This window comes from Notothenia rossii (assembly GCF_949606895.1).
Source record: "Notothenia rossii genome assembly, chromosome: 6".
Taxonomy (NCBI): domain Eukaryota; kingdom Metazoa; phylum Chordata; class Actinopteri; order Perciformes; family Nototheniidae; genus Notothenia; species Notothenia rossii.
The window spans coordinates 66,049,466-66,074,643 of record NC_136909.1 but is presented as its reverse complement, the minus strand read 5'-3'; the positions used below and the strand labels follow the sequence as shown (position 1 = coordinate 66,074,643).

The 25,178-nt window shown below is 41.2% G+C and overlaps 1 protein-coding gene across 2 annotated transcripts; it reads left to right on the top strand.

The window, feature by feature from the left end:
* The first annotated feature begins 282 nt into the window (after window positions 1-282).
* mypn (myopalladin) lies at window positions 283-25,178 on the top strand. Of its 2 annotated transcripts, none has more exons than XM_079688626.1 (21): window positions 283-616; window positions 2,205-3,305; window positions 10,966-11,141; window positions 11,220-11,271; window positions 11,354-11,798; window positions 11,895-11,969; window positions 12,053-12,194; window positions 13,101-13,124; window positions 13,494-13,610; window positions 13,687-14,437; window positions 15,986-17,302; window positions 17,389-17,521; window positions 18,687-18,764; window positions 20,001-20,222; window positions 20,312-20,461; window positions 20,546-20,625; window positions 22,268-22,394; window positions 22,474-22,681; window positions 22,801-22,966; window positions 23,540-23,673; window positions 23,786-25,178. In XM_079688626.1, exons 2-21 carry the CDS (start codon window positions 2,206-2,208, stop codon window positions 23,929-23,931), a joined length of 5,643 nt encoding a protein of 1,880 aa, XP_079544752.1. In that variant the 5' UTR covers window positions 283-616; window position 2,205; the 3' UTR covers window positions 23,932-25,178. The 2 variants fall into 2 exon arrangements, with proteins under 2 accessions (XP_079544752.1, XP_079544751.1); XM_079688625.1 differs by having other exon boundaries at window positions 286-616; window positions 23,781-25,178.

Sequence of the window (25,178 nt, the reverse complement as noted above, 5' to 3'; positions counted from 1 at the left end):
TTCTCTTAAAAATGATCCATGTGAAAACTGCACCACAGTGAATAAAATGTAACTTGGCTCAAACACTGTTAAAAATCTGTTGCAAAGAAATCCTTTTCCAAACAAACATTGAATCCAGTCACAACCACTGCCATAACTTTTACCACATTCATTTATTTTTTTTATACAGTGTAACACACATTTCAAAGTGTATTATTGCTGTTAATCTGCTGTGTGAACCTTAGTGTCTGGGAGGCTCCACAAGGGGCTTCATATTCTGTAGGATGGTGGCCTGTGACGGAGCACTGGAGGAGGAATCTCTTTACAGCAGGGCCCCCCTGCCCAATGAGCTGGGACGCCACCCTGACACATGGGCCAGGCCTCCCCAAAATAACCTGCGACTACTGCGCTGACAAATGTTGCTACTTGTGCTGGTGACAAGTTACCGTAGCTACACGGCTCCATATATTCCCGTAAACTCTTCAAGGTGAACTGTGCGGTAAAACCGGGAAAGCTTGGCAGCTGCTCGTGTCCAAGATTTTCCCCAAGTGGCAGCCGCCGGAAGACCGGAATCTCCCTGTTTGAGCACAGGTGCACTCTGAGGATTTACCAGGGGCTGCTGGGGCTTATTCTGAAGGTAAAACACACCACCCCCTGGTTTAATTTTTCACAGATTCCTTTTGACTGCCTCATATGCTGTGTATAGCCTCAGAAAACCTCTGACATTGAGCCTCAGCAGGGCTGGAGTCTATTTCTGTGAATGTTAAATTGAATTATCTTAACGTGCCGCTGTTTATCCAGGGGCCCTTTAATCTGCTCACTCAGCAGTGTCCAATTTATGATCATTATAGTTTAATAATTGTTGTGGCTGATCAGAATCATGATAACAAGGGCCCTGGATGAGGGGCACTGCTTTTTTTGTGTTGATTTTCTTCATGTAAACTGACCCATCGCTATTATTAGATATGACTCGGTGGGCTCGGAGCCTGTTTGCAAAGGATTCATGTACACAACAGCTGCAGCTTCAGGTCCGTTGGAAGGGCATTGCTGCCTCTCTTATTGTGCTGATTTGACTGTCAGTAGCATATGTGTACCCTATCTCATGTCTGGACTCAATAACTTGCTCACGCCGAGTGTCGAAAAGTTGTGTGGAGTCTAAACGTCATATAAGAGTTGGTGCGAGGTGGAGGGGTCCCATCAGATCTGCTCTCAGTGCATGAAGCTGATACCCTGTCTGGTTTGAGGAAAACTGGAATTAGGCTTGAATAAAAAACTATTAATACCACATATCCCCTGCTTTTAACTTCAGTCTCTGCTCTCATGTTCTATGTTTGCTCTAAATATTGCAGCCGCAGGGAACGAAACACGATCTTTATTTTGTATTTGTTTAATTGACTGAGGTCTGCATCTTTGACATGTCAGTGAACTAAAAGACTGTTTCATTCTATGTACTGCAACCTGCATTCACTCCATTCATTACATTACTGCTCAGTATTGCAACCAAACATTAGCATTTAATATATCTTATTTCCTAATAATTAATACATTTCCCAGAGTTCTATCAGGTTTTTATTTGCTTGATATTCTAAATGTTTAAATATTTAGTTTCCTGTCAAAGCAGATAAAGAAACCCAGCACATCTTCATATTTAAAGGGGTTCACCACTTACTTAAGATTTCCAATTTGTTATTTCCATGACTTAAGAAAGTTCATTCAATTCAAAAGCAAGTAACCAGAGAAGTATGTTTCATATTTCCGATGTCGTCAAGTATAAAGTCCGGAGCTGCTCCTTTAAAAAATATTAAATAGGGAAAGACTTTAGGGAAGTTCTGAGTTCTGAAACGTAAATACTTAACGAGAGTTAATCGTATTTACTCATATTTTGGGAATTTCTTATCGAGGAATAACATGTATGCAGTTTTCAATTGGGCGTAGTTCTCCTTTAAGAACGTGGATCTTGTGCCTTTATAGAATATCAGCTTTTCTGTCAATCTAAAAATGTATTATTTGATGATAGATAGCCAGCCACTTTCAGTCATTTTATGGTTATGTACTTTCATTGATTGATCCATAACAGTGAGCATTTACATATGTCAGTTGGTACATTACCATTGAATTGTAATGCATGGCGTGGTTATAGGCTGTAGTGGGGAAACGGAGAGCATTTTCCTATGAATACTTGTTTTTAATGTAATTTATTGACAATCTTGTGATTATTCCCTCAGCATGCAGGAGAACGACATCGAGCAGCCCCCGTCACTGTCTCAGCTCCTCAGAGAGAACTACCTGGCAGAGGCCCGAGCCCAGCAGCGCCACAGCGAGATGAGCCGCTCAGACGCTTCCTCCTCACGCCTCCAGATCTACGGGTCGCTGAAAGGCAAGGCGGAGGACTCTGGGGCTCACAATGATCCCACATTCACAGACCTGTCAGCCTTCCTCAGCCAGGAGGAGCTGGATAAGAGCGTGAACCTGGCCCGGCAGGCCATCGGACATGAGCCTCGAGAGGAGAGGGCAGAGGTCAGAGCCTCTGTCGCACCATTAACCCAGTCCACAAGCCCCTCCGCCTCTTCCTCTGAACTCACATCTGTTCCCCTGGCCAACCCCTCTCCTGCTCCTTCCGCCGCCCCCTCCATGGTGCCCTTCACCCAGCCGGCCCCTGAACTCAAAGAACTGCAACACACAACATTCACACCAGACATAAAGGTGCATAAAGCGTCCGCACGGCAGGAAAACATGTCCAGGAACGCAAGGGACCCCGGTGAGGGGTTCAACGACATTGAAAGGTCGGCGAAGAACGCCCCGTACGGCATGGAGAACCAGTCCAAGAAGGAGTTCCTCAACAAGGCAGCAGACTTCATCGAGGAGCTCTCCTCTCTCTTCAAGGCCAACAGCTCCAAACGGGGACGACAGAGAGGGAGCAAACCCCACCGGAGCAGGAACCAGAACAAGAGCCAGGTGGATGGGGAGGTGTATCCCCTCGGCCCTGACAACAGAGAGCGCTCTCCCATGCCCCTGGAGGGGGAGGCAGAGGTGATGGTGGAGGAGGAGAGACCAAGCCCCGCTGTAAGCCACCAACCAGAGGCCCAGCTGGACTCTGGGATTGGGCACGTGGAGTTTCAGGACAGCAGGATTACTGAGGAGCAGCAGTGTGATTCTGTTTCCCAGGAGGCACCAGAGGAGGCAGAAAGCTGCACCCCGACAGACCCCGCGGAGTCTGCGTCTGAGCCTCCTTGTTTCATCCAGAAACTGAAAAGCAGGGAGGTTGCAGAGGGCAGCAAGGTCCAGCTGGACTGCATTGTTAGAGGACTCCCTGTGCCTGAAGTCAGGTAAGACAAACCAGTGCTGAGAGTACTTGAGTTCTTAGTATGCGGGAAATATAATACAGCAGGACATGGGCCTTAATTTGTCTTATTGGAATACTTGGAATTGCAGAAATGCCAGTGTGCTTTACCAGTACCATTTGGGAACAATTATGTTTGGAGATAATGTTATGAGGGTTTTAGGTTTAGGTGTCATAGCAGGGATTCTAATTGGTACAAATGTATTTCCTTAAGTATTTCCTTTTAATGCTGCTTTCTACTCTTTACTCCACTACATTTATTTGACATTTTTTGTTACTTTACAGAATAAGGATTTCACATACAAGACACAATAAATCTTATAATATAATGCATATGTTTATCGACTTAATTGACCAGTGATTAAAACTTTAAATAACATTTGCTAATAATACTATTTTAATGGTGGAATTTGAAAAAAATTGCCACTCGGATTGAAATGAAGGACCATGCTTCACAAAATATTTCTGCTATCATGATCTGTGTTAAGTTAATGCAATAGGCATTGGTTATATTATGTAAAGAAATGAAAGATTTGAACAATTTTTTTGATATTTTAAAATGAAACGTTAGAAGAAACTGATTTGTTAGTCCTACTTCCCACAACTTAACACAGAGACTTTTAAAAGATTGATTTAAGACATTTTAATACCAGTTCAGGCCTTTAATCTTTGATTAATTACTTCAATTCGTTTTAAGACTTGTTTAAGACCTTGGTATACAAGAGCCCAATATTATTATCTAATTATAACTTATTATATCTACTGGCTGTGCCACCTAGGTATTATACAGTAATACATTTCAGTAGACAAGTGGCCAAAGTATGTTTTTAGGTTTAGTGTAAATGTTTGTCCACCAGTGTTTTTGTTCTGTATAATATCCAAATCAGGATCAAATTTATCATGGTTTATAATCTTTCATGTACAAATATAAGTAACCAAAAATATGTATCAGAGTTTTCAACAATCAAATATGCATGTGGGCCTCAAAAGTACAGTTTTGGTCTGACTTGAGTGTTTATGAAGTGTTTAAGATGCCATGTTTGTTCCTTGGCCTGAGCTGATACTGAGGAATTACAAAGCCTTGTGAGAATTGTGACCCAAGATGAAGAGTGTTTCTTTCTTGGGGGATCCTAACAGAAGTGTGACCTGAGACGATAGCCAACAGCTGATTCTGAACGGTGTGAGTGTCTGTTTGTTATGTCAGGGGAGACATGTGGGACAAATAACATTTGACTGTCATTCGTTCTTTAGAAGAATACCGTCATATTTCAAGGAAGGGCCATCCTGAATAATGACCATTCACATTCAACAAGGGCCAAAATAGGAGAGGAGTGAACACATCTCATTGCAGTTAGCTGCTTTTGGTAGCAGGGTGAGCAGAGCACATTTTGAGGAAGAACATGGAAGTAATTCACTTTTATTAATGCTTGTCTTGAGGCAGTTTCGTTAGGTATTTGTTAAAACCCTGGCTTCATCACGAGGACACCAAAGCCTTGAATAAAAGTAAAGCTGAGGTCTCAGACTATGGGGGCATGGTCTTGTTGGTCTTCCAACATTGTTGAGCCACTAACATATGTGAGTGTCCGGGGAGAATGTAGCTCTTGGCCATTTTTAGCCCGGCCTGACAGTGCGAGCTGTAGTCGTGTCAGATAATGGATCCTACTGACAGAAGCTGGAAGACTGTGGTAAGATTATTTATACAGTTATTGTTTAACCATATGGTCTGTCCCAGTGTCTTACACTTGACCCGTCTGAAGATGTGAGTTCAATTTGAGTGTATTCCAATGAAAACAAAGGTGCTTTCTGTTAACAAAACGCTCTTTTGATCGACTTTGGTGTGATGTTGTTGCTTGTTTGTCCTGCTACTGCGTTAGTAACTATGACTTTACTGAGTGAAAATATAGTTGTCAGGTTCATATTTCCCATCAGTTTGCAGTGGTTTGCTGTCACCGGTGTGTCAGGGCACAGCATTGTGTGTTCACTGAGTCTATGTTTAGCGCTATGCATGCTTGTATATGCGTATGTGATTGGGTCAGCCAGTCAGAGCTCCCAGGCTCCAGAGGGAATCTCCTCTCCGGTTCTGAAGTCCAGAGGGAAAATAGCTCAGACAGGTGCAGATCACAGATCACAGATCAGCCACCTCCTCTACTACTAATGCTTTCCTTTTAGACCCTTACTCATTAGGAATGACGTAGCTCAGCCGCTGGCAGGACATTGACAGCACAGTGTTATAGCCAAAGTATCGGAAACATATCTTTTTGTTGTCACTGGAAACTACACTTTGATTTAAAATGAAATAAGGAATGAATTCCTCTTCATCCATAGAGAAGCAATGGGGAGCCTAGTTTGTGTTTTGATACTGTGAAAAACAGCTTTTAATGAAATATACAAGGACTGTCAAATGAATAATAGAACTTTCCTTGGATGCTTTTGTCTATCACCAAAGAAACTGTGTGTTATGTATTTTTGAAATTGACTTGAACAAAAAAAAACTCTGTTTATTGTAGATTTAAAAAAAAATTACATCTTATGAACGTATATTATGTAAATGTTTCAATAAAAAGGCAAAACTAACAAACAATAAAAAAATAGACATCGTAGATAAATCTGTGTTTGCTATCACAACTGTTGGGTTATTTTCTTATTGAAAAGTTGGAATTATTAAATAGGACATATTAACTGTGTCTCATCATGTCTTTTGGCTGAGTAAAAGTAGTTGAGGAATAGTTTCTTGACCCTTGGAGTTTTATTTAGTGCATATTTAGATGAAAATGTGAGTCTGGTGTAAGCACTCGATGTGATTTATGATCGTCTGATGACGTCCTGTCAGAGAGTAACACCTCACCTCATTCCTGCATGTTTATTGGCTGGATTTCATAAAGCACCTCATCTGCTCAAAATAGATTTGTGTAGACGTCGATGCTTCTGCATTATGTTGGACAGAGAGAATGAAAGTTTTACTATTAATATTTAAAATGAATAAATAGACTTTTGTCAACTTCAATTCCAAAAGAGTGGATGCTACTTGGTAGGAATAATTTCTGTAATTTAATATCAGCCAGGTCGGACTCTAGTCTGGTTTCCTTTTAAAGGGGTCATATTATGCTTTTTGGGGCTTTCCCTTTCCTGTAGTGTGTTAAATAGGTTTGTGTGCACGTAAATGGTCTGCAAAGGCTAAAATGTCAAAGTTCCGTCAAGAGGGAGTTTCTCTCCCACACTCCCCCCCTGCCTAAATACCCTTCCATTGTAGTCCTTTGTTTACTTTCGTGAAATAATGACATCACTATGTTACACTCAGGCTTCTTTTGGCTAGCGCTCCAACAGATTTTCTCTAAGCTGTTGATTAATCACAACAGATCCAGCCAGCTAACCAATCAGAGCTGACTGGGCTCTGGTTTCAGACCGAGGATGAAAAGAGGTGCTGCAGCACAGGTAATCTGAGAAAAATAAAGACCTTTTTGAACATTAAAGCATGGAAACATGTCACAGTAGAGGCACACAATACAAATATGGACCTGGAAATTAACATAATGGGGCCCCTTTAATTGAAAAAGGCAAAAAGCAACATAAGAAAACACCAGATTTGATGGACGCACAACACATTCTAGGTGGGCTGTTTTGTGCTCCTTAGATATTGTAACAACAACAGTGCGTTGAAGCACCTCTAAATTGGCACGCTGGCGTTGCTTCTTGTCTTACAGGGAAAGGGATAGGGCTTGGTCATCAAAACATTTTTCTCTTAGCCTGCAGAACTCCACAAAGTGGCAGAGAGCCAGAGGCACTTTTAGAGAACTGGCATCACATGAAAGCAGATTCTCAGAAATGGTGTCAGAAGGTTAAGAGGAGGAAAAAGAGAACTATGAACGGGGTTTTCAATTATATAGCAAGGATATCATAAAATATCCTACTATATTCATATTTAAGTCATATAAGACTATAACTAGTTATAGTACTATAACTTAAGTCATAGACAGGTGACCAATAAAAGGAAAATAACTCATTGATATGTTTGGAAACATTTAAATATTAAATGTTAAAGCTGCATGGACACTTAATACTTTATTCTTCTGTTTTATTACTTGTTTTTACATTATGTCAGGTTGCCATACTAAAAGGAAAACCATTTTATACAAATTCACACTATCCACAACGTCATGTCCACATACAATAAGGAACAATATAGTTGTCCCAGTAATTATACACATCCAGCCCTGACAAATAGGAATGGATTAGTTATAATATCCATTTAATGCAATATCAAAGCCTTTATTTTGAGATTTCTCTGAAAGGTTGACAAAAAAGGGGTTTCTCACCAAAATCAATCAATCAATCAATGTTTATTTATATAGCCCAATATCACAAATGTTACATTTGTCTCAGTGGACTTCACAGTTTGTACAGAATATCAGTATGACAATACGACACCCTCTGTCCTTAGACCCTCACATTGTACAAGGAAAAACTTCCGGAGAAAACCCACAGTTTAAAGGAGAACATGGGAGAAACCTCAGGGAGAGCAACAGAGGAGGGATCCCTCTCCCAGAACGGACAGACGTGCAATAGATGCCGTGTATAAATTGAAAAGATAATACATTTGCAACATAGGTAGAACAAATGTTTGGAAATGCATGTGTGTATAATAGGAAGATGAATCCACGAGGATATCCATCCAGGACTTATGATCCAGGACCACAGCCACGACTCAAGATCCAGGAATCGCGATCCATGACACAGGACCGCAGGATCATCCATGACTCCGGATCCCGGCGTATATAGACACCAAAAAGAAAGAAATTTGGGGAAGCTGGGTTAATCGGAACATGAGAGTACACAGGTATAGACAGAGAGAAGGAAGAAGTAAGATGTCCCTAGACAAACTAAGCCTATATCAGCAAAACTAGGGGCTGAATCTAATCAGCCCTAACTATAAGCTTTATCAAAAAGGAAGGTCTTAAGCGCACTCTTCAAAACGGATAGGGTGTCTGCCGCCCGAACACAAACTGGAAGCTGACTCCACAAAAGTGGAGCTTGATAAGAAAAGGCTCTGGCTCCCATTGTACTTTTAGAGACTCTAGGAACAACCAACAACCCTGCATTCTTGGAACGCAATGCACTTGTAGGACAGTAGGGTATAATGAGTTCTTTAAGGTAAGATGGCGCCTGCCCATTAAGGGCTTTGTAGGCGAGAAGAAGAATTTTTAATTCTATCCTGTGTTCTATAGGGAGCCAGTGTAAATATAACACCAAGATTCCTTACAGTCTCACTGGAGGCCAAATTAATGCCATCCATAGTTAGTATATCTTTAGATAATTTGTTTCGTAGATTCTTCGGGCCAAGTACAATAACTTCAGTTTTGGTCGTGTTTAACATAAAAAAATGTAAGGTCATCCGCGTTTTTAAGTCCTTGAGGCAGTCTTGAATTTTATTTAGATGATTAATTTCATCAGGCTTGATTTATAAATATAGTTGAGTATCATCCGCATAACAATGAAAGTTTACAGAATGATTCCTTATAATATTGCCTAACGGAAGCATATATAATGTGAACAAAATAGGTCCGAGCACTGAGCCCTGTGGCACTCCATGGCTAACTTTGGTTTGCGTGGAAGATTCATCGTTGACACGTACAAACTGAGAGCGTTCAGATAGATAGGACGTAAACCAGCCTAAAGCAGTTCCCTGTATGCCAACTAAGTGCTCTAGTCTTTGCAATAAGATGTCATGGTCGATAGTATAAAATGCAGCACTCAGATCGAGCAAGACAAGAATAGAGACAAGTCCTTTGTCTGAGGCTATTAGAATGTCATTTGTGACTTTAACCAGAGCTGTCTCTGTGCTATGATGTGTTCTAAAGCCAGACTGAAAATCTTCAAATAAATTCTAGTTTTTTAAGTAATCACACAGCTGTTTTGCGACTGCTTTCTCAAGAACTTTTGAGAGGAACGGAAGATTAGAAATAGGTCTATAGTTGGCTAAAACCTCTGGATCGAGGTTGTGCTTTTTAAGAAGCGGTTTTATCACTGCTACTTTGAGTGATTGTGGAACATAGCCTGATAATAAAGACATATTCATAATATTTAATAAAGAAGTGTTAATTAATGGAAAAACTTATTTTAACAGCTCAGTTGGAATCGGGTCTAAGATAGACGTTGATGGTTTAGAAGAGAGAATCATTGAATTCAATTGTTCAAGGTTTATGGCTAAAAAGCATTCTAGTTTACTATCTACTGTAATATTAGAACTTACGTTTCCGGGAGCTGTTGATAACACTATACTGGTCAAAGGCAACAGGTCATTAATTTTGTTTCTAAGAGTAACAATTTTATCGTTAAAAAAGCACATAAAATCATTACTACTGAGTGCTATGGGAACAGAAGGCTCAGTCGAGCTGTGGCTCTCTGTCAGCCTGGCTACAGTGCTGAAAAGAGATCTCGCATTATTCTTATTCTCATCTATTAATGAAGAGTAGTAGGCTGCTCTCGCTTTACGCACTGCTTTCTTATATTCATTGAGAGTAATATGGCAAATTAAACGAGATTCTTCAAGTTTAGTGGAACGCCATATCCTTTCAAGTTGTCTCGACTTTTGCTTTATTTTGCGGGTTTCGGCATTATGCCATGGAGCTAATCTATGTTGTTTTATTTTCTTCTTTATCAAAGGAGCAACAGAGTCTAATTTTATTCGCAGCGCATCTGTAGCACTATCAACAACATGATCAATTTGGGGTGGTGTACATTTTGTATAAGTTTCCTCCCTTACATGCAGACATGCTATCGAGTTAAGTATTGGTGGAATCTCTTCTTTAAATTTGGCTATAGCACTAACAGATATGTTTCTGCTGCAGGAGCTTTTGACTAATGCTTTGTAGTCTAGTAACAGTACTTCAAAAGTTACTAAGAAATGGTCGGATAAAGCAGGATTATGCGGTTCGACTAATAGTTACTCAATTTCAATACCATAAGTCAGAACAATGTCGAGAGTGTTATTATAGCAGTGGGTTGGTTTATTTACACTCTGACAGAAACCAACAGAATCTAATATAGAGTTAAATGCAACAGTAAGGCTATTTTTATCATCGTCAACATGAATATTAAAGTCACCTACGATAATTACTTTATCTGTTTTAAGTACCAAAGCTGATAAAAACTCAGAGAATTCTGATAAGAAACACATTGCATGTAAATTTAAAGTCTTATTAGTCTTATATTTGCAAAGCTGACTTTTAAAAATACATCAAATAACTCATCTACTTCTATTAATAAGTTAAACGGTTATGCGGTTATGCATTATTGACATCCACAAAAACTGATTTGCGCTACTTTTTAAGCATCATGACAATTATAACAATGTCCATTATTTGAAAGCCACAATATACCTACCAGTACGCTTCTCAGAGCCTAAAACATAAATGTATGTATTATCGTTATTGTGGAGCATTTTATAGTTTACATTTTTGGTAATGGTTTAATTGTCCAGCCATTGACTCTATAAAACCCTGCTTGGTAGCGCTACTACAGGTTAAAAGCTCTATAGATAAGTTTACAGCTTTAAGGATTTCCTCCAACATTATTGCATATGGAACTTTCTTTAAGTAATAACATGCTAAGTGTTTCTGAGCATTTTGTGCTTTCTTTTTGAATTGAAGATGGTTCTGTGAGGGCAAGGAGCTTGAGAACTGCCCAGACATCCAGATCATCACCGACGGAGCACATCACTCTCTGATCATCGCAGAGGCCTTCGAGGAAGATACTGGGCGCTACTCCTGCTTCGCTTCTAACTTCTATGGCACTGACTCCACGTCAGCCGAGATCTACGTCGAAGGTGGTTCTCCTGGTTCTTTTTCATTAAAGCTACTTAAAACCGCTTAAAACACTGAGTGACGAAATGTGTTTTCCGTAGGTACCTCCTCTTCGGATTCTGATGGGGAACAGCGATTTGAACATGTAGCACAGTGAGTTTTTACAATTATTACCAACTTTGAGTGTCATCTACCTTATTGTAGCACTAATCGAGACATTTCTGTGATTTCAAAGGCAGCAGAATAAATCTTCTCCATCATCGAGCCAAGCTCTTTCTACGGAAGAGGAAGACCCTCCATCATCTGACCCTGCAGCAGCCATCGAGGAGCCAGCAGAGCAAATCGTCTCTGCACAAACTAACCAAATAATCCCAGAACCTCTGCTACCAGTGAGGACACCAGCCACCATACTTTCAGTCGTTGAGCCTTTGAATGCATCCGTAGCACCTTCAGCACTCCCTGTTCAAGAGGAACCAACATTGGAAGAGCCAATAGTGTCACAGGTGCAGGTGTTTCCTACTTCATCACCAGGTGAAACAGGACTTTCAGAAGCCCAGGAGGTGTCTGTTACATCTCCTCCTCCTCCAGTGGAGACGGCTGCAGCAGAAGCTCTATCACTGCTCCAGAACTCAGTGGTCTCCTCTGTGCTGTCCCCTCCAACACAAACACTCCAGCCTGAGGTAGAAGAGCTCAAACACTGCCTTCCTCTATAACAACAATGATCACTTTTTCTATATGTATATCAACCTGCCTCTGTTTTTGTCGTTAATCATCAGAGTCAAACCTCTACCTACACCTACCCTCAAGTGTTGAACGGCCAACCTATCATGGCTGCCCCTGTATTCACAAAAGTAGGGATATTTTCAGATGACTGTACACTGCTGCTGTCTGGTATGTGTACATAAATGTAACACTCCCTGTGTTGTCCCTCCAGAGCCTGCAGGACCTCCTTGCGTCAGAAGGCCAGCTGGTGGTGCTAGAGTGCCGTGTGAAAGGGGTGCCTTCACCACGAGTGGACTGGTACAGAGATGGAACATTCATAGAGGACTCTCCTGAACACAGGATATTGCAGAAAAGTAAGCTCTGCCACACTACTGTCATATTGTGGAAAGTGGTAATGTTTTTTATATTGGTGAAAAGGACAAAGGAGGTGAGATGTAAAAGTACAATACATACCAATAGATGGAATCATGAATATAGACAAATGAGACAAAACACACAAACAAAATCAAGCCAATAAAACCAGCTGACAATTAGCAAAAGCACTTGTTGTTTCAAAAGGGTGGTTATGTTAGGTGTCTCTGTATGTGTATGAGTGTATATTTAACTCATAAAGAAGAGACAGGCAGGAAAAGGGAAGCCTGAGCAAGTAATATTGATATACAAATGAATTACAACTATACAAATAACATGTCATGCCATGTTTCATATTCGTTTTTTTCTTAATTGTGGATTCATTAAGATGTAAAGACTTCATTGTTTCCTAAATAAGCCAATTGAATACAGATTATTTTAAATATATTTCAGTATTCTTGCAGTTTAATGTTCTCTAAAACCTTGGTGTTGCAGGGAAGAAAATAGTAAATAAATAGTGATGCTTAATTTAACACAATACTATTATGTTTATCGCCTTATTGATTGTCTCACTTACTCACTTACTGACTTTCATTGCAAGTAAAAAATTGTTTTTTAAATGTACACTTTTCTTCCAAGGCCTGATTTTGTAATGTATGGACTAAAGGTGGGGTGATGAGCAAAAATATATGCATAGTACTTTAAAGGAATTTCAAATACTGTAAACTGTATATTATCATAAAAGTTTTGAACATGAATGTTTTTATTTCTTAAGGAAAAAAAACGAATAAAAATCAACTTGCATCAATGGTTTATGCTTTCTGATAACTGATAATAACAATTCTCTGAGAAGTGCAGAATATTTATTGCGTTTTCATAACGATAATGTTTTTTGTTTTCTGTTCCAGAGCCCAGGTCTCCAGCTGAATCAGGTACACACTAAATCCTCATCAGTCACAAGATGTTGACTGCACTAAAGCAGCTGCCTGTCTGTATATGATGCTGCAGTGTGTACATATGAATCTGCAAGTGTTTATAGTCCTTGGCGAGAGCTCCTGCTCTTCTTCAGTAAACCAGGGCTGCTGTTCCCTGAGTGTGGACCATATAAGGTCGTCTCTCATCCTGAGTGAAAACACTATGGCAGATCACTGCAACCTGCCTTACTGTAGCTGCACACACACTCTCAGTAACCTCACGGCAAGGCATCCGAAACACAAGTCATGTATCTTTCTCTGTTTAAAGTTAATAAGATACCATAGCAATTGATTATGTGATTATTCATTTATTTGTACTACTTCTAGAGGACATATGCACTCTGGTCATTGCTGAAGTCTTTCCTGAAGATTCGGGGATGTTTACTTGTACAGCAAGCAACAATTATGGAACCGTGTCCAGCGCTGCAGCACTGAGGGTCACAGGTAGAACTTAAGGTTTACTTCCAGCTTTTATGTATTCTTATAAAAGTGCAATATTGACACCTGTAATTCTCATCAGGCAATGCCAGCAACAGTAACCATGTGAGGCCTTCCAGCAATTCGATGCTGGAGCCAAACCAAAGCCAAGAACCTTCCCCCGCCCCCCCTGTAAACCTTCAAGCAAAGGTTACTATGACAACCAGCGTCAAGCCCCACTCCAGCACCATCCGCCTAGACCCTCTCATCTCCAGCAGCGTACGCCTGGACCCGTTGAGCACCAGCACCCTTCGTTTGGACCCCCTTGGATCCAGCATGCTGCGCCCAGACCCCTTCCGCTCCAGTCTCCCCAGCCTGGAGCCCTCCAGCCTCATCAGCAGCTTCAACTCTCGCAGCACCAGCACCCCCAACTTAGATCCTATCAACCTCCATCAGAACCATCCTTCACCCAGTGGAGCAGGTGCAGAACCACAGAGCAGCAGACAGGCGCTCTCCTACCTGAAACCTTTCACTTCTCCATTCTCTGTTGGGACGGTAGCAGAGCAGGAAGCGCCCACGCCTTCAGTGACACCACCCGACACCAGCGCCACAGTCAAGGTGACCCCTAACCATAAGAATGGGAGCCTCATCGTGCTGCCCCTGCCCGACCCCCCTCCGAACTCCTGCCTGAAGACTCGAACGAAACCCAAACACTCCCGCTCCGGGTCTCGGCGTGTCCACTTCAGACTGCCGGAGGAGGAGGAGCAGAGTGACGCGTCCAGCAGTCAGTGTGATGAAGACCCCAACATGTCGCTCAACAGGGAACCTCCACCTGTGCGGGCTAAACCCAAACTGTGAGTAGAGCTGATAAAGAAGCATCAGACTTTCAGCCTTGTGCTGAGACTATGAAACCAGGATGTTTTGATATACTGTATTATTTGTAATATTAAATCATGATATCATGCTAATAATACATAGGATACGATCGTGAAAATTATCTAGCAAATTGTCAATGAAACACTCTTATTTGATGTGGTAATAATTTGCCAAAAAAGAGACAAAGCGCACATTGAACAAATTTAAAGATGACTTTGACTGGAAGTATTAAAATAATTAATTAACATTCTTTATAGATATAGCAATAATATCATTAAGCAAAGACATTATCCTCCGGGACATTGAGAAAAAGCTTCGACTGAAAGACGACACTCAACATTTTTGCACATAAACAGGTACCAACAGTCTCCAGCTCTGCAGCTCGTATAGATTCCTAACTTTTTTGACTTGAATATAATAATGCAAACAACTTACATTAACAACACATATTTTACAAGATTAAGCTCAGCCCAAAATCTGTAAATCCAATGAATTTAGATAAAGCATTTTTGCATGCACTGTCAATTCTGAGAGTTTGGGGTGTTTTGCTTACAAAACATATTTTCTTTGAGACTAGTGGAAATGCAACATCCCAAGAAATGTAGGAGTCTACTAACATGGTCTATTTGCGTTCGTAGATCGTAGATATTACATAGTGGATCATTATTATCAGTATTAAACAATAAAAAATCCAAACAGTTATTATTCAAAACTTGATAAATGTTTTCCCTTAATATAGATATTCAACTGACTTTGACTGGAAGTATTACAATAATTAATTCACATTCTTTTTAGATATAGCAATAATATCATTACCATCAATTATTTTGGACACAATAATTGGAAATGGAAAATGCGTTATTGTTAAAGCCTTTCTGTCAGAATGGTCTAGAGCAGTCATGGTATAGTTATAGTATGATTAGTTGTCCATATTGGGTCCACAGTTTGTCAGTATCAAAGTAGATCAGCTGGGCTGTGTAGAAGTTGGGGGGGGGGGGGGGGGGTCCTGCTCCTCCTCTGGCTCATCTCACAGCTGTAATCAGATGCAACTCATACATGAACACAGGCGGACTTCAAATGTGGACCTTTCAGCTTTCAAAAACTAGGGATGGCGTTTTCTATTTGTAAGTGTACTTTTATGCGTTTATGTTTTTCTAATATTTCAGATAATGCTGTAAACAAAATCTTGAATGGTTTGATTAGCTGCTATGTACACGTTATGCTTAAAATACAAAGATAAATATGACAATGTATTTAGTGTTAGCTTAATTTGCAGTAATCCTAATAACTAAAATAATTACCAGTTAAGTATGAAAGCTGGAAATGCGTAGAGCTTGTTTTGCAGGCTACTTGTTTGTAGTCCATACATGGGCAGAGTGTTCTTCGTGCTGACTCTGGCTCAGTCCTGCTGGGTTTATAGTGTGGACTTAATTTATGAGAGCAGTGTACTGAGCCGCTCTGATTCTCACCATGTATAGTGTCGTTTTTTGGCTGTTCTTTAAATGTCGTTTTGCTTTGATCAACAGGGACCCGACCCAGCTGCGGATTCTGCACAACCAGGTCCTCATGGAGCAGCAGCAGGACCCTGAACCTCAAACACCCCCCCACCCTCAGTCCCAACCTCAGTCCCAACCAAAACCTCAGCCTCAGCCCCAGGCCCAACTTCAGCCACCATCTCTGCCCCAGCCTCAGTCTCACCCCCTACCCCAGACTCTGTCACAACCAAAGCCTCACCCTCACCCTCAGCCGCAACCACAACATCAGTCTCAGCTTCAGTTCCATCCCCAGCCTCAGTGTCCCACATACCCCCAGCCTCAGTCTCTGCCCCAGCACCAGCCTCAGTCTCTGCCCCAGCACCAGCCTCAGTCTCCCCCACACCCCCAGCCTCAGTCTCTGCCCCAGCACCAGCCTCAGTCTCTGCCCCAGCACCAGCCTCAGCCTCAGCCTCAGCCTCAGCCCCAGCAACAGTCCCAGCCTCAGTCTCTGCCCCAGCACCAGCCCCAGTCTCCCCTACACCCCCAGCCTCAGCCCCAGCCTCCCCCACACCCCCAGCCTCAGTCTCTGCCCAAGCACCAGCCCCAGCCTCAGCCCCAGTCTCAGTCTCAGTCTCACCCCCAGCCTCAGCTCATGACCTCCTCCCTGGTGAGCTCCCCTCCACCTGCCCCACAGCTGAAAACAGCTCCACCCATCAGCATAGCTCATGTAACCCAGATGAACACCATCCATGCCTCCCACCTCAACCTGACCCCTGCAGCTCTCGCCAAAACTCCCCCTACACCGCAGTTTTTCTCTGCTTTCGCACCAAAGTTTAGCGCAGCCTTAACAGATCTGTCCTCGGTCACGTCTCCTGCTCCTTTCCTGAGAAGCACCCACGCCTCCCTCATGAACCTCACCCCCACCTCCCACTCCTTCAGCTACGCCCGGCCTAAAGAGTTCATAGCAGCCCAGAGCTTCTCCCCGGTCAGGAGTCCTTCCCCGACAGAATCTCCGGTCCCTCTTCTCCAGGAACTGGCCGCTGAGCTCAACTCCTCCGCAGCCAGCTCCCCCACCCTCCCGCCTTTCTCCCCCCCACCCAGGACCTTCACCACCAGGGTGCTCAAGTCTCCCACCAGCCCTCAGTCTCTCGTGTCCTCACCCACACCTCTGTCGCCGCCCTACCTGAACAGCATGTACGCCATGCGAACCCAGTCGCCCCTCCAGGCCTCCTCTCCCACCTCCAGCAGCTCTACCTCCACCTCCAGCCCCATTCAGAACCCTGTAGCGTTCCTGAGCTCCGTCCTGCCCTCCCTGACCCCGACTCAGCCCACCAACTCTATGGGCCTGCCCAGGGGAGCTCCCATAGGGTACGCCCTCCCCTCTCTGACCAACGCTCATCAGATTAGTGAACTGTCCAATCTTCTAAAACTTTTTTTCCCTTCTCTCTCCTCAGACTAAAAAAGAGCATGCAAAAGGCACGCATCCCGTCATATGAAGACATTCGGGAAAGCAGAGAGAATATCCTCCAGGACATTGAGAAAAAGCTTCGACTTAGAGACGAAACTCAACATTTTGCACATCAACAGGTAACAAGCAGTCTCCAGCTCTGCAGCTCGGATAGATTCTAACTTTTTGACTTGCAGAGATGTAGTTGGTCATAAATATAATAATGCAATCAACTTACATACACAGCAAATATTTGACAAGATTAAGCTCAGCCCAAAATCTGCAAATCCAATTTATTCAGATAACAATTTTTTGTATGCACTGTTAATTCTGAGAATTTGGGGTGTTTTGCTCACAGAGCATATTTTCTTTGAGACTAGTGGAAATGAAACATCCCCAAAAAATGTAGGGTGTGTACTAACTTTGTCTATTTTGCGTATGTAGATTTCTCCACAAGTAAGCATTACATAGTGGATCATTTGCATATTTAAACAGTACAAAATGAAAACACTTGTTATTCAAAACTTGATAAATGTTTTCCCCTTAATGTAGGTAAACAACTGTGAAAGTTTCAAGGTGATATTTATCAAATTCATATTTATTTCCTTTACACCTGAGTTATGTAAAATGTAGGGAATCTTACAACGTGAGGGTTTTGTTTATACATTCAACTTGTAATACACAAAATTATTTTGTTATTATAACTATTCAATCTGGAGTTTCTCCTTAAAGGGGTCCTACTGTGCTTTTTGAACATTAAAGCATGTAAACAGTAGAGGCACAAAATACAAATATGATCCTGAAAAGAAGCATAATATGGCCCTTTAAATACATATAAAGTGGACTTCAACATCCATTACATCCCTGCTCAGAAAAAACTGAGTCTACTGTGTCTATTGATCATCATGTTTGTTGACATGTATATATGTATGTTGTCACATTTTAACTAACCAACTGTTGCAATCAATTAATTTGATCATTTAAAGGATAAATGTTACTGTATATTAACCACAACTGTGCTGCATTCTCATTTGTCTCCAGGTTTATTCTCATGTATTCATGTTGAAATGAATACATACGTGTCAGATGATAAAAGCATTGACTCTGAGGCAGTGAGGGACTTGATTTTATTCAGCATCAGCCATCATTCCCTCCCCAGTCATTCCTTGTTATGTCTCTATGTAGCTTAACAAATCACGCACGCTCTTAACAATTAGTGTGTGTGTGTGTGTTATTGATGTTTGTTGTAGGGTGTGTGTGTGTGTCTCAGTTGGTGTTCATCATCCATCCCTATCCCTCTCATAGAAGCTGAGTAATGAGGGGAAAACAGCGAGCAGACCCCTTGGACCAAACATTCCTGCTACTGTCTTTAACTATGATGAGGTACAAGGACCCCCGTCCCAAGCACGGCTTTGCTCCAGGCTGTATGGGTTAATAAAATGTGTCAGAACAAGATTACGACACTCTACTCTAAATACCACGGATAATACATATCTAATCTCGCATTCAAGCCTCTGCACTAATATAACCTGCACGAATAATTTTGTAAAATAATTGTAGGGTTAGAATGCATTAAGCTAATGAAATGTCAGTTCTCTTGCGTGTAGTGGAGTATTCTCCAGTTTCAACAAACCATTTCACATTTCACATTTCCTCCACTGAAGCTTGCAGCCTCTTTTTTCTGTTTGCTTTTCAGATCTTACCAAAATACCAAAATGTAAATCTTTCTTCTTCGCAACCCAAAAAAGTATTTTTAAAAACTGTCACACTTTTTGTTTACTTCCTTAATGAGCTGTATATTCATACTATAATTCTGTTTATTTTTAATAATTAGTTTTCAAACTGGATATGGATTGCTAATATAAGTTGCAACTCATCATAACAATACCTTATTCATTCAAATTGTATGTAAATCATGTATAAACAATATTTAAATATATTATTTTTTGTATCAAAAAGTTAATATATTATATAACTTTATTGTTATTATTTTAAAATATATAAATGTTATATATAATATTAAATATAATATACATATTAAATGATTGTACTTATGTTATTATAATGTAATTGTTTATTTCTTGCATCAGCTATGTTATACGTATATCATTTCTAAAATAATTATTTCATATTACACAAACCAAAATAACCCAAATGACAGCATTACTAATAATGATTAATTAAACATTATCATTGTTAACAGTAAATTCAGTATGAACTACATACATGTACTACCAAATGAAATAAAGCCTTTCATTAAGTAAATACTGTCTTTACATTTCACACACTTTTCACAGGCTCATCTTCTCTGTTCACTGTTTTACCTCCAGCCCTATTTTATTGTTGGATGAGCAACATGTTTTGACCAACCAGGAATGATGCCGTCAGGCAGATACAACTGCATGATTCTCATCATCTTGTGGTTTAAAGTCACAATCTGTACCTCTCTGTTTGAGTTGCAGATTGTTACTTTAACGGTTGCTAAATGATAAAAAACGCACGTTGTCTCATGTTCCTGATTGTTGCATTCCTTTCAGAAGCATTTGTGTCTTATCCCAGTTAGTCAATCGTCTATATAGTGCAACGTGACTTTTTTGTTGTTATTTTTTCTTTTCTAAGGAATACAAAGTGTCCAATTTTGAGCAGAGACTTATGAGCGAGATTGAATTCCGTTTGGAGCGGACGCCGGTGGAGGAATCGGACGATGAGGTGCAACACGATGACGTCCCTACAGGGAGATGCATCGCGCCCATATTAGACAAAAAACTGAAGAACTACAGGGCCATGGAGGGCGTGCCCGTCACTTTCTCATGTAAAGTAGTGGGAATCCCTTTTCCAAAGGTGAGAGGTCAACCCTATGCAACATGACAACATGATCTGTCACGCTCATCCTTATCATTTTATCATCCACACCCTCTGTGTCTCAAAAGGTGTACTGGTTCAAGGATGGCAAGCAGGTGTTGAGGAAGAACGTCCATTACAAGAAAATAAGGGAGAGGGACGGGACCTGTGCTCTTCACATAGAGACCACCACCCAAGACGACGATGGCAACTACACCATCATGGCATCTAATCCTCAGGTGATACTTCACACTTCCTGTTTATGTTCTCAACATTTTCCCTCCAGCTGCACTTCCTGATGTTTGATATTTAATGACCAACAGGGACGGATCAGCTGCTCGGGTCATTTGATTGTCCAATCTGGACCTCCCCGAAACCGAATGACACCTATTAGCTCTCAGAGGTGAGCAGTGTGCAGTGTGAGACGCAGAGGTAAGAAGACTTGAAGCATGAAGAACCAGCCAAGTTCTGATCTTACTTCCTGATAATAATCCTATTTAATGATCAATACAAACTTGTTAGCATACGCCACAATGAAGTCTAAACTGGATAAATGTCTAAGCTGGCTTTTGCCCCATAACTGTGTTGGCAGGAAGCTGCCATAATAAAAGTAAATGGCTTTAAAATAAAAAGATATGCCATAAAATGTACCTAAACCATAGCAAATAGATGTAGCCATTAATAATTATTAAAAAAACAACAACATACATGTATAGTTCTGTTTTTAGTTTGCGTCTTCATTTACAGTTGCAAGAAAAAGTATGTGAACCCTTTGGAATTACCCGGATTTCTGCATAAGTTGGTCATAAAATGGAGGAAGCCACTGCTGTCCAGAAAAAACATTGCTGCACGTTTGAAGTTTGCAAAAGAGCACCTGGATGTTCCATAGCACTACTGGCAAAATATTCTGTGGACAGGTGAAACCAAAGTTGAGTTGTTCGGAAGGAACACACAACGCTATGTGTGAAGAAAAAAAGGCACAGCACACCAACATCAAAACCTCATCCCAACTGTGAAGTATGGTGGAGGGAGCATCATGGTTTGGGGCTGCTTTGCTGCCTCAGGGCCTGGACAGATTGCCATCATCGAGGGAAAAATGAATTCTCAAGTTTATCAAGACGTTTGGCTGGAGAACTTAAGGCCATCTGTCCACCAATTGAAGCTCAATAGAAGATGGGTGATGCAACAGGACAACGACCCAAAGCACAGAAGTAAATCAACAACAGAATGGCTTCAACAGAAGAAAATACGCCTTCTGGAGTGGCCCAGTCAGAGTCCTGACCTCAACCCAATTGAGATGCTGTGGCATGACCTCAAGAGAGCGATTCACACCAGACCTCCCAAGAATATTGCTGAACTGAAACAGTTTTGTAAAGAGGAATGGTCCAAAATTCCTCCTGACCGTTGTGCAGGTCTGATATGCAACTATAGGAAACGTTTGGTTGAGGTTATTGCTGCCAAAGGAGCGTCAACCAGTTATTAAATCCAAGGGTTCACATACTTTTTACACCCTGCACTGTGAATGTTTACATGGTGTGTTCAATAAAAACATAAAAACATATTGTTTGTGTGGTTTTAGCAGACTGTGTTTGTCTATTGTTGTGACTGAGATGAAAATCAGAACACATTTTATGACCAATTTATGCAGAAATCCAGGTAGTTCCAAAGGGTTCACATACTTTTTTTTGCAACTGTAGTTACTTTCCCTATTTATTTACTCTTATTACATTTTATTTCTTTAATATTAATTATAACATGTAGTGACACATGTTTTCATTTACTAATTTATTTTAGATATTTATGTTTATTTCAGTATTATTTTAATTAGCATTTTGCCCCCTATTTATATTCTTCAAACTTATCTATTTATGTTTTATTTTTACCATGCATTTCTTCTTCTTCATAATACAAATGAGGGTGCTGTCATTCCAAGTGTGACCTGGGGTCATCTTTTCTCCTATGGGTTGTTGGAAGCATGCATGGATGTACTATACATACTTTGGTTCCGTCCTCCATACATCACATGCTCTGCTCACCTTTCACAGGGTGCGAGCCCGCATACAGGATGTTGAGAGTGAGCAAACCCAGGAGCGCTTTTTCCAGCCTCACTTCCTCCAGGCTCCGGGGGACATGCTGGCTCACGAGGGCAGACTGTGTAGGCTAGACTGTAAGGTAGGCAGCAGGTCCTTAATGTAATACAAAAGTTTTTCATGTTTGCCTCACCTTCCTTTAACATTTTGATGTGCTCCAGGTGAGCGGCCTCCCTAACCCAGAGCTGATGTGGTTGGTCAACGGGAGGCCAATCTATCCGGATCTTCTGCACAAGATGCTGGTGCGGGAGAATGGCGTCCACTCTCTGGTCATTGATCCTCTGACGCAGAATGATGCTGGGACATACACGTGCATTGCAAGCAACAAAGCAGGGCAGAGCTCCTTTAGTCTGGAGCTAAAAGTTGTAGGTAAGGGCTGGAAACAGTCAAAGAAAATGAACAAATTACTCATCATAAGCAAATCAGTTATTTTGACTGTGATGTGGCTTGTTTGTAAGTTCCATTAATACAATGAATGTCCACTGTAGAGAAAGAGATGAAGCACTCGCCCGAGTTTGTGGAGAAGCTGCAGAACATGGGTATTCCTGAAGGGACTCCAGTCAGGCTGGAGTGTCGGGTGGTGGGTATGCCCCCTCCACTCATCTTCTGGAAGAAAGACAATGAGACCATTCCTAGAACTAAGGACAGGATCAGGTGAGTAGGAGTAAAAGGCTTTCCCTGCTAGCTGTGTCGGTATCATGTACTAAAGGCAAATGTATATGAATGTTATGTAGTGGGGTTGTATGAGGTGCTTATACCTACAGTAGATGGTGGCAATTCGAAAATGTAAAGTACCAGTCTGGAAATAAAGCAATGTACTGCATTCAACGAGGGCAGTTGCAAAACCCATTTTAACCGTCTATAACAATTTGTATCAGTCAATGCTTTATTTAGAATAATTGATTTTCTGTACCTTCCTGTCAGACAGCCCTCTCCAACAGGGAACTGAAATGTTATCTATGCTTTCTTCAAGCCACCAGACTTAACATATAGAGTGATTTTACCTTGCAGAACACTGAGATATGTTTTGATGCTGCTCCAATCCACAGCAGTAAATTGCTAAGCTAGTTGCTAAACTAGCTTATCCTGTCTGTTTCTCTAAGCTTGGGGCTAGAAGACATGCCAGCTAGTGTACCTTTTTAAAACCCCATGTCTAAAAATATCTTTAATAGTTTCAAAGATCTTTATTGGATTTGGAATGAATTCTCCATGATCTGTTTATTTCAGCATGACACAGGATGCAACAGGATATGTGTGTCTCCTCATCCAGCCAACAACTAAAGAGGATGCCGGCTGGTACACTGTATCAGCAAAAAACGAGGCTGGAATTTCCTCCTGCACCTGCAGGCTTGATATCTATGGTGAATATCTTTTATAGCTGTAAAACTATCAGCTTTAATAAGAATGTTGCCAAATGTTGTAGTTTGTCACTCGAAGTAGTAATACTAGCTATCTGCTGCGCCTCCAGCACAGTGGCATCAGAGCATCCCTGCACCCATGAAAAAAGCTCCGCGCACAGGCAGCCGCTACGCAGCTCTGACGGGACAGGGGCTCGACATCAAGTCAGCTTTCCCCACGTCGGACAACAACCCCTTCCTGTTCTCCAGCTCCCCTCGTGAGGCCATGCTGGAGAGCGAGGAGCTGTGAACCTGCAGCATGGTAAACCTCAGGGCACGTGCTGAGGCCTCCCTTAGTTTAAACCAGTAGAGCAGATTGTCATGGGCTTTGTGTGATGCTTTTGAAGAAGAAGATTCAACTTATTGTCATTACGTAGTACAGGTACTATGTAACAAAACGGTTTCTCTGCATTTGACCCATCCTAGTGTTAGGAGCAGTGGGCTGCCATTATGTACGTCGTCCAGGGAGCAGTGTAGTGAACGTCCAGGGAGCAGTGTAGTGAACGGTGCCTTGCTCAGGGACACCTCGGTAGCACTTTGTCTTTCCGGGACTTGAACTGGTGACCTTCCAGTTGCCAAGCCAAGTCCCTATGGACTTCGCCACCACCGCCCCAAGTGATACACTCATGAAAGAATGGCAAATAAAGATTGTGTTAAAGCTATCAGCATTGATAGTGGGTTTGTCACCATTCCTATGTACTCAAGTCGAGTGTTTCGCATACAGAAAAAAACTGTTTTGCAAAGTCTTAGCTCATGAGCCATCAGTGGAATAGTGTTCTATGGCGTTAGTTTTCTACATCATATTAGCTATAGTAGCAAGGGAGTTGTGTTAACATCAGTTCTTAAATGTCCTATTGAAACCCCCTTTATTTTTATTGCGAATAAGATACCTGTACTGGTAGTAATAGTTTATTTTAAAATGAATATAAAAAATAGGTTAGAGTATAGCAATGGACATTTTTGTGTCATATAGTGCACTTTCTTTAAATGGCTCCAGCAAGGTGGGATTCTTTCTACATAAACCTAAATAAGTTGTTGACGTTCATCACTAGTTGATATTTTTGTACCATCGTGTGCATGCATGCCAATGGCTGATGAAGATGTCATACTGTATCCCTTAAAAACAATGTCTGCTCACGGTCATAATAATACAAATATGGTGATTTAATCCTTCTTTTATTGACAACGTTGTATCTACATTTGTATCTACAATTCCAAATGTATTACCTGAGGAATGAGACATATGAGACTTAAAAGCTTTTTTTTTTTTGATAAAATTGTTGGCTTTGCTTTAACTCCAACATTTTAAATGAATCTTAGAGAAGTTATAATTGAACTTTGATACAAAAAAAAAATTAAACATGTTTGAAACATTGAAGAAAAGTTGTAAAGCACATACTCAACTGATGTAAAGTTGCACATTGTAAAATAGTTTTGTCCTTCTCAGAATAAAGTTATATTTATTCAAA